We start from the raw sequence: 10,267 nt of genomic DNA on the forward strand, positions 1-10,267 counted from the left end.
AACATTCTGTGATTCTGTGATTCTTCTGTGAAAAATGTGAGAAGCTTCTTTTGGTATGATAGCCAAGGCCTTTCGGCACTAAAAGGAGCTGTAATGCCACATACTCTCCTGGTACATAATTAATACAGCCCCACTGAAATGGGTGAAGCTGTGTAAGATTACGCCAAAGAACTTGTCAGGATGTAGAAATTGCATCACAAATACAAATATGTTTTCAAGCTAAGTAAAAGAAGCAAATTGCCTTTGGACTTAAACAGAAATGCAGTTTTAGGAAGCTTTCAGAAGCACTGTAAGGATTAAGCCTGTTTCTCAGGAGATGCATCCTTCTCTCAGATGACCCCATAAACAGAATCAGGTAGAAATATTACAACAGGAAGGAAAAAATATGTAATTTGGTAGAGGACAGAACCATCAAAAAAAAGGAATTAGGAAGACACTCTGTATCATTGCCTATTATCTACCCATTGTAAGTTATACCAGAGCATAGTAACACTGGTTCTTCCTCCAGATGTTCTGCTTTTCTAAATGAGCAATTGCAGGGACCTGTGTGGAGTAGTACTAGGTTACACCAATGCAAGTGGCTGGTGTATCTGTCACAAGTAGTAAGAGAAAAAGAAAAGCAGAAGTCCGGGTATAACTTCTGTTACATGCTGCTGATGGAGCTGGATGCATTAAACTATTTAATTAAAGTACTTAATTCACTGACTACTGCGGAGCTGTATCAGAGTATGTGTGGTCCTTTTTTTGTTCTTCGATTGTGTGAGTGATTATAGTGCAGGCATGCACAGCGTGCTGGCGTATTTTAGCAAAGGAAAAGCAGGGATTATTGGGGCAAAATTGCTGTAGAAATCCTGAAATGAAAATATATGCATTTTAAAAGTTTTCTTTAAATTTCTGCTTGCTCTCTGTCTCTCACCATTCTGCTGTTCCTATGAAAATGGACACCATTAAGTTAAAAACAGTGGAGGTTGGCATTTAGTATCCTGTATTTCTATTTCCAAATACTGTGTTGTATAAAAAAAAATACAGAAAGACAAAAGGTAATCACACTCATTATTATGGTTTTCTTCCCGTGCCAATGGCTTCTGAATTGTGTAACAACAACGAGACCGTCCCTCCCGTCAACGAGCACGGAAGCGGCCGGGCCAGCGCCGGGGCGAGGGCTCCTGCTCCCGCCGCCGCCGGGAACCGGGCTCCCTCTGCCGGGAGCACCTTCCTCCCAGTTTTCTTTTTGTCGTTTCATTTTGCCTGTTTTGGCTTTCTAAGGACCCTGTACAAAATAAACGAAACGAATCCTGTCCTGAGCTTGTGCCGGGAGACATCACAATATCGAAGTTTGCTGGAAAAGTATCTGGAAAACTCACAGAGCGCCCCAACGCTGGTGTTCCCGTTACAGCTTCTGTATGTTCCTGCTTTTGAGATGGAGCTTTTTTTACAATACTTAAAAATAGTACCTAGGGAAAACCTAAAATACTTTGAAACCCATATTAAAACCATCTGAATACTCTGGAGAGCAGGCTTTATGCTCAGAACAACACAGTCAGAGAAATGCCATGCTTCGGGTAACAAATGAAGATACCGGTTCAGTTCAGCCCACGAGGATGCGCTGCACAGGATGGACGTACGGAACCTTTCACACTCCACTTTTCAGTCCTCAGTGCAGAGACTGTTCTGTTTTCCCCTATTTGAAAATCTGAATAGGCTATTTTATAATTTCACATAGAGCAGCTTTCGAGCCTACACATAAATTAGTCTGGAAATGAAAATTCATAGTATTGGGCCAAATTTTTAATTCCTTAAAAATACTTCTGAATTAAGAGAATGAGAGCATGGCATGACTAGCTATAACAGGTTATTTCACTGTGCCAAAATCTTATCTTTATTATTATGCAAGTTGATTCTTTCTAATTTCCTTAAATTCCTGAATATCCAAGGCTTTGCGTTAAACTAATGAACGGTTTACTGCTCTCCACAGTACCTCATCCTGCTCCACTCACACTCTGCAAATGACAGATGGATTCCAAATAAACCAATAAATCATTTCCTGACCTCCCTTCTTATCCATTCACTTTCTCTCCTTTAGTTCTTTTTATTCTCTCATCCTCTACTTGTTCTTTCCCAGTCACAGTATCAACTGTTTCACTTTCAAACTGGAATAAAGCCCAGAACTGAGCAAACTTATCTACTTCCATCTGCCCTTCATCTCTAAATTCATGACATGCTCTAGTTTCCTATCTCACAATTTTCTCCTATGCTTTCTTTACAGCATCTCCTATTTCTTGTGCTCACCTGAACTCACTCTCACTAAAGCATCTATGACATCTTCGTAGCCACACCGCAGGAACAGCAGTACAGCCACGTCCTCTTGAACTGCCAGCAGTCTTTCACAGAACTTTTATTGAAATCTTGGGCCATGTAGCCTCAGCACAATACAAACCCTATGAGTAACCTCATCTTGATACAGTTTGGAGATGTACACTACCAGAGATGTGTCCTGTTCTCCAAACTAAAAGGTTTATCTATCTCTCTAAAGTCTTTCAGAGTATCTAGCTGTCACAGCAGACTCAAGCTGACTAAACCTGTTTTTATCTTCCTCCTAAGGTCTCACTTATGTTTTCAGTAACAGTACAACCCGTAACTTGACAGGCTTCATTCCAGGCTCCTACAGCACCCCTGGGAATAAGAATCACATTATTTTTCTCTTTAATATGCTTCTCTTCCTATTTTTAATAAGCTAAAACCCTTTTCTCCCCCTACCTGAGCCTTTTCTCAGGCTCTGACTGGGATAGAAAAGGCAATTTTAAGGTATTCAGACCCACAAAAATAAGCTTTCTAAATGACAGTTCTGAACATACTATCTTTCCATCCCTCCAATTACCTGACCCTGCACAGACCAGGAAGCTGGAAGAGATGATGTCTCAAAGGCCCTTCCAACACAGCCTAAGTTATCTTGTGACTTTTCCCTTTCTGCACCAACAGATTGTCCCTCCTTCTCCCAGGACTTCCAGGCTATCCTTTCCTATTTGTTACTCGTCATTCAGCATAGAGAGGCTACCCTTAGCTCCAGCCAGACAACAGTGGCAACTTCAGTTATTCACTCTTTAAAGTTTCAATTCAACTTGTTCATACTATTTCCCATACCCTCCCGATAGTTGGAAAGAGCTTCCTAGCAAGCAAGCATAATGTCATTTCTTTCTTCTCATGTGATTCTTACAGCTAATTGCTGTGAGGTCTACAAAAATCTTGAAAAAAAAAAAAAAAAATCTTTCCTTGTGCTCCTGTCTTTTGTCAGTCTTAAAATGTAAGCTCTCGAGGAATAGCAATGATTTTTTGTTTGTTAATTGATCTAGCATAAGGGGATCCTGGCCCACGGTTGAAATTTCTAGACATTACAATACAAACCAGAATGCAAAGCACAGGTTTTACATTTCAAATACCTAATCCTGGAAGTAGTGCAGAACACCCAATCACGGGTTACAATGGAATTATCAGGATCGTTGTCTTTATCATAGACAACAGAAGTTTGCAGGATAAGCACAGTCTTTCTAACAGCCTCCCTAAGATCTATTTTTTATTGTACCCATTCAGTTGTTTGTATACAAATGATTAATTTATCGTCTCAAACTCTAAGTAAAGCAGACAGATTGATGATTATGTTAAATGTGAGAAGAATCACATCCAACATGCTGCACAGCAAAACTAACAATTTAAAAATAATAATTTATTTTTAATTTTTTTATTTTATTTTTCACCATTTCAAATCTGCTTGAAACTTGAGAAAGCCTGGCAGTATCTTCAAGCTCCGGAGAGGAAATGATGTACAGGAGCAATGGGACAGGAAGCTGTTGCAGGAAGTCATAGTTACCTCGGCACAGATTGAGGACATGTTCCAGAACTTTGGCACCAAACTCTATAGCAATCTGAACTGTGATTTAAAACAAAACAAAACAAAACCAAAACTCCCCCCACAAAAACCCAACAAAAACCCAAGAAACAGATTTGTAAAAGCTTGAATTTTTTTCTCAGTGATCCCACATTATTCACAAATACCTTAAAAATATTCCGAAAAGTCAGCTCAATTTCTTTTTTATGTTTTCTAGATAAAATAACATACAATATCTTATACTGAACATTAGTAATTTATAATATTTCAATTAATCTTAAGAGTTACTAGTGACATCTAGGAAGCCTGAGCAGTAAAACAAGGCTTCAGTTAAAAACCTGTACATTGCTTAGTATACAGCAAACTCTTGTCTCAGCTGAGGAACATTAGAAGAGCAGCAAAGCTGAACTAAAACTTGTCCAGATCCATTTTGTCCACTTTTTCACATAAACATATATTTATTTACATAAAGCCTGTGCTCTTTAGTCAGGAAGTGGTTAGTAAAACAACTGAAAAAAGTACTTCAGTTGTATGCTTTGGGGAAAATAATGATGGCTCTGACGTTAAAAGTCCCTGTAGTTCTGCTTCTTATCTTACGTAGGTACAGTTAAACCACTAAAATGAAACTGAAGACAGTTAGGTTCTACAGTGACATGACATTTTTTGACTCACTCACTTTGTGATCCACTACAACATCAAATTCTTTTTCTCTAGATCTGCTATTTAGTGAGCTACTTCTCATCCTGAATTTATACAGTCGATTTTTTCTGCTTTAGTGTCCAGCTTGGAACTTGGCCTTTTGAATTGAACACTGTTTCTTCAGATAACTATTTTATCAAATTACTTTAATAAAAATACTCGCTCACTATTAAGCAAGATCTTGAATTCAATTTACTACACTTCTGAAGAATGATCACTAGTAAATTTTGGAGCTGCATGTGTTTGCTAAATTAATTTGTAAAGGAGTTTTTTGTTTTTGTTTTTTCCCCCCTCATAGAAGGATACAGGGCTCAAAAATAGAATTACTATTTTATGTATTATGATATTCCTCTAATGCATCTGAAGTGGGCTTTCTTGCTGTTGTTTTGAGGAGTGTTTTGTTTTGTTTCCTTAACCAACTAGAGCTTATCTTCTCAATGTTTGTTAAAATTATGAAGAGAAACAGAATCATGTAAGCTAAACTATACTGACTATAAGCAGTAAGTGCATCCAATTTTGATGCAACAGTTTTCCTTCCAAAATATTTTGTAAGATTAGTTACAAAACTCAAACTTATATGAATACATTTGAAAGAGCTTTCCAAATTGCAAGATTTCACTGTTAAGATGTTAAGACTTTCTCTTCTCTGTTTGTTCCAAATATTCCTAAGGTAATCATGTAGAAGGAAGCAGTCACCTTATGCTCCTTCACATCTTTGGGTAGATGGCCCAATACCGTTCAAGCTTTCTTTTCTGTTGCCATATCACACTGCAAGTGCAAACAGTTTGCTGTTGGTTCTCATTTGCTTTTTTGCTTTACAGGCATCTGTGTTCTATATAGTTGGTAATTTTCCTCAAATTCCTTATGCAAGTACAAAAATGATCTACACAGTCAACTAAAAATTGTCTGGCTGATCTCATTCAAGCTGCTAAGTAAGAATGATCCAAATCTTCACATACTAGGAATGACGATGGCAATGTTCGTAGTGTGCACCTATTTCCTATTGAATGATTAAGCAGGTTACCACATGAATATTTGCTGCTCCTTGAGTTGTTTTTTGAAAATAATTTGTTTCTAGAAATAATAATGTAACCTGGTTTGGCTATTTTAAAATATATTTAGCGGTATTTATCTTGCTTTATAAATGTATCTGCAGCTAATAATGAACTACCTGTGAAAGTACACTGAACTTCAGGTTTTCTGTGAAATTTTCATCCTCTGAGTGCCAGATACTATTTGATGACTATTTGTTCGCTCATTCAAAAATGTAAATAGACTTCTCTTCACTTGCCCTACAATATCATCACTAAAATTTCCATCTTTGCAAAACCATAATGAATCTAGCCATATACAAAATCTCGCTCTTCCCTCTTGGCTCTATCAAGATTATGAAACTAATGATACTTTATTTCACTGTCCAAAAAGAAAAGAAAACCTTTCAAAACAAACATGGATGTTTACAGCTGTATGGAAGTTAATATAAATTTACTAAAATGTTAATGTTTATTATAAAATCTTTACTTCTTTAGTTTTCTATTGGATGCTTCAAAAATGCCTGTATGGGACATTAACAAAATGTTTCACTTGCAGGGAAACCATTCTTCCTATGTCCATTAGAAATAATTTAAGTACCTTTTTAAAAAAAAGAAAAAAAAAATTCTCTAAAAATCTCCAAACGTGAAAACAAATAAAATCTTAGGAATGAGAACCAGGAGACAACAACAGGAAATACTAATACATAACAACAGATAAACATCTTGCTGGTAGAGGTGTACCAAATAATCAGCAGCAAACCATGGGTCTACTGAAGAGTCTTCTATTTGAACCCTCATTTGGAAAAAAAATTAAAATCAATAAAGATAACTAGAACATTATTCCAGTAGATGTATTTGTGGAGAATGATGGGAAAAAAAAATAATAAATCTGTGGATACTTAGGAGAACAGCAGCAAAGCTCCTCTAACAGGAGGTGAGAAGGAGGTGTAAAAACATCTGATTGTGTAGAACAGCAAGAGGCGTGGACAGAAATAATATCAATATAACAATACAACTTTTCACAAACATAGTAATTTATTTGTAATGCTTCTATTTATGGTAGCATTTTTCTGAAACAAAACACTTTTAAGTTATATTAAAATTTTACTAAAAGCCAGAGAGAAAACTCCATGTATGATTTTAAAGATAATTTTAGAAGGAGGAAGAAATGACTAAATGTTAGGAAAGAATGGCTACTGTGGCTTTCAATACTTCCTATGGGATAGGAAACCTCTGAACCACCACCAACACTTCTCAAGAGAAAGCAGGCAGGTCTTATTTGTAAGCTACTGAAAACACACAGGCTAACAGTATAAAAGTGCATGTTAACAGTAATTTAACTATTTGAATCATTGTACCCCACTAATCTAAACCAGATGTTTTTATATTAATATAAAATGCCACAGGAAAATCTGACAGTATAAGAAATAAGGAAAAAAATGCCAGCTAAAATCCTCACCAATATATATTCACATACCAAATCTACTTTTATGAAGTAAAATATAAATAAAATTAAAACTAAATTTTAAAACTAAACCCAGTAAAATCTATTGATAAAATTCAGCTATAAATTCTATGTAATTCTTGTCAAGAAAGTATAGAAGATTACTTCTGTGAAAGCTCAAGTTTATAAAAATTTATAATCAACTTTGTCAAATTAAGATGTGGTGCAATTCTTTGCCTCAACCAATGGAGTGATTATAAACACCTACTGCAAAAAAACATGGCACATTTAAAGACTCGCTGAGCACTAGCCAAATTCAACAGGCAGTCCATTTTCTGTTGGTTCACGATACATTTATTCCCCTTCTAGTCAAAACAAGTAGTAATAACTGGAATTAAAGATTTGTTTTGTTATGGACTGTGAGTGCTGATTGAAACTTTTTCCATGGTTTGTGCATATATCCAGTCACTGGGCCTCAGAACGTGCAGTCTTTCCATCAATGGAGCACTAACAGCAGTCATTTGCAGTCTCCCTGCCCAACTGCCTAAGAAAGTGTCATTATTTCAATCAAATTCACTTGAAATTGGTCAGTTGTGAAAGTTATAATAGGGATCAGAAACACAAACCTAAACATAGAAACGTTAAACATAGACCACGTTATCTCACCAGGGCTAAAAATCTCTTGCTTGTGCAATAAAAAGTGTTAGATTTTAATAAGCAAAGTATAGGAAACCTGTGTTGGTCTTATTTCAGACCCTAAATGAAGATATACTCAAGTTTACTCTTGAAAACAGGAATATGCTATTGAGGTAGAGACCCTTTCTCCTGCCACCTGAGATTCATATACTTCTTGGGAAAGCAGACCTCCTCTGCCTAAGTGTAAATAAGATGACATCTACCAAAGCTGTTGATGAGGAAAACAGGACTTCATTTGGAAATGATATCTTTCAAGTTAATCATAAAAATAGGATAAATATGAAGACACATTTGTAACAAGTTTTTTTAGGTGTCTCAGAATACAAGGGCAGCTTATTAAAAAAAAAAAAGAAAAAAATCTCAGCAATGCAAGGTGTTTGAGTGCTACCTAGTCTCTTGGGCTACCAAAGCCTCAGATCTCAATCCAGTCACTGCAGGTACAGTCATGAAGTTTTGCATTTTCAGACCAGGTCATAGCTCAGACCTCAGCTATTCGCTGTAGTTGCTGAATTAATGTGTCTTAGTATTTTCAGGAAACTGTTTCCTCTGTGAGCCATGACCAAACAGATCTTGTGACAAGACAACTCTTAAAACTAATCCATTGCTGAGATCTAAGATAATAAGAAGATGCAGAGCAGTAACTACTTGGGACACATAGTCCTGTGGAACTCTGGGAAAATGCATAATTATTTCGGATTTTCTCAGTCTATCAGAAACAGATTGGAAAATAGCTCTATAAACCTACATTTTGAGGTTTATTTAGTAGTGCCCCACTGCCTTGTTTTTTTCCAGCTCTATGCTCCTGAAGTCATGCTGCACTTGTATAATCCCAAGTACCTCTTGCACTTGGTGTTACTTATGTTAAATCAGATTGGGAATCCAGGTGGCTCATGACATTGTCATAAAAAACAAATGTGCTGGCACAGAGCATTATAAGGACTGAGTTATTAGCAATAAAAGTATTGCTTTCTGTCTTATAATGAAATTATCAATTTTGCCAGGATTTATCCTATCTTTACATTTACCGTCATGACTTTTTGTTTTTCCAGTATTCATACTTAGATTTACATTAATAAATTAATACTAAAAAACCTGTTAGCCAAAGCAATCACCTCTTTCATGAAAGTTATTACTGATCAATATTGCTAGATTATTCAACTATATGCTACAACAAATTTGTAATTATTATTGTCATCTTACTATGGAGAGATGAATCATCCAAAAAGTCCTCCTGGGACTCTTTAATTTCCCCAGGTCTTGATCCACGAAATTCATTCCTTAATGAGGTTTTTCACCACCTGAAAATTACCTACAATTGTGGTTAAAAAAAAAAAAAAAAAAAAAAAAAAGGGGGAGAAAGAATATCAAGTACCATGAGATAAATGCATTGCTAAGTTTCAGGACTCCAGTTATGTAAGTATTACTGCATTCCCAAAACAAAGTTATCATAAGAGATCAGAGCATGGTTACTTTACCAGCAGCCCTACAACATGCTTCAAAGGACAATAAACATCCCATAATGCACCTAGACAAGTGTGAAATGTTTTTACATACAAAGAAAATGTTCCCAATCCCTGCGTTAAAATTGTTCATAGAAATTAAAACACGTTTAATGACGTCTCAACTTTAAACATTTGCTTTTTGTTTTTCATTTAGTCACAGAAAAACAATTCATTGGGCATTAAATTACGTGGTTAAGTAGAAATACCCATTCAGCTGCTCAGGCATTCAAAAGTGGAAGTATTAGAAGTTAAATGGTCATTTTAACATTTTGCCAAAATAAAAATTAAAGGGACAGTTCAAAGCTCAGCAGACTGAAGGCTCTGGAAAAAGCTCTCCAGAAGTACACGTTCAACTCACATTTTAAGAGTCAGAAAAAGAAAAGAAAGCGTGCATTACAAAGCATGCAACTGAGACAAAAGATTAATAAGAATAGTAAAAGGTTAAAAAGGTAAAAAAAAAAAATCTTGTCATCCTACTAATATTAATTTGTTTTATTTCCTTTCCAAAATGGTGGTTTACATCTCTCAACATGAAATTTAACTTTAAATCTCTCTGGTATTTCAGTGTCAAAATGTAGATTTTAAAGTTCAGAAGAATTAAGTATTTGTAACTCACAATGAGTTGCATTCATTTTCATAATAAATTTTCAAATTAAAGCTCAGATTCCAAACAGTCTACCAAGGCAAGCCCACACCAGTCATTTCTGTATTTTTCAAGTCTTGCTTGTATCCTGTTGATACCTCACATACAGTAACACTAAATAAGTTCGAATAAAGGCTTAACATCTACATTTGAATGTCAAATATAGCCAGCTAAAATTCATCATTTTGATGTTTATTGTGGCTAATATATCATTACTAAGTCATTATTTCTGATAGCATACATGCAAAATAGCTTTGATTAACTCTCAGACACATCCACAATACTCTGTAAAATAATTCTTATTATGTGAATAAAAGAAAAAACATCCTACTCAGTTGCTTAAGTTCATCCTATTTTACAACACCA

General features: G+C 35.6%; 1 protein-coding gene across 1 annotated transcript; it reads right to left on the reverse strand.

The window, feature by feature from the left end:
- Positions 1–1,121: 1,121 nt before the first annotated feature.
- On the reverse strand, positions 1,122–9,065 carry FBXO36 (F-box protein 36; the record flags this gene model as incomplete). The annotated part of the gene is given in 4 exon segments (XM_029085046.1): positions 1,122–1,270; positions 2,290–2,392; positions 3,753–3,925; positions 8,957–9,065. Coding segments are annotated over 4 exon segments (534 nt in total), but the record flags the coding sequence as incomplete, so codon positions are not given.
- Positions 9,066–10,267: the final 1,202 nt, after the last annotated feature.

This window comes from Antrostomus carolinensis, unplaced genomic scaffold, assembly GCF_000700745.2.
Source record: "Antrostomus carolinensis isolate BGI_N321 unplaced genomic scaffold, ASM70074v2 scaffold45645, whole genome shotgun sequence".
NCBI classification, from domain to species: domain Eukaryota; kingdom Metazoa; phylum Chordata; class Aves; order Caprimulgiformes; family Caprimulgidae; genus Antrostomus; species Antrostomus carolinensis.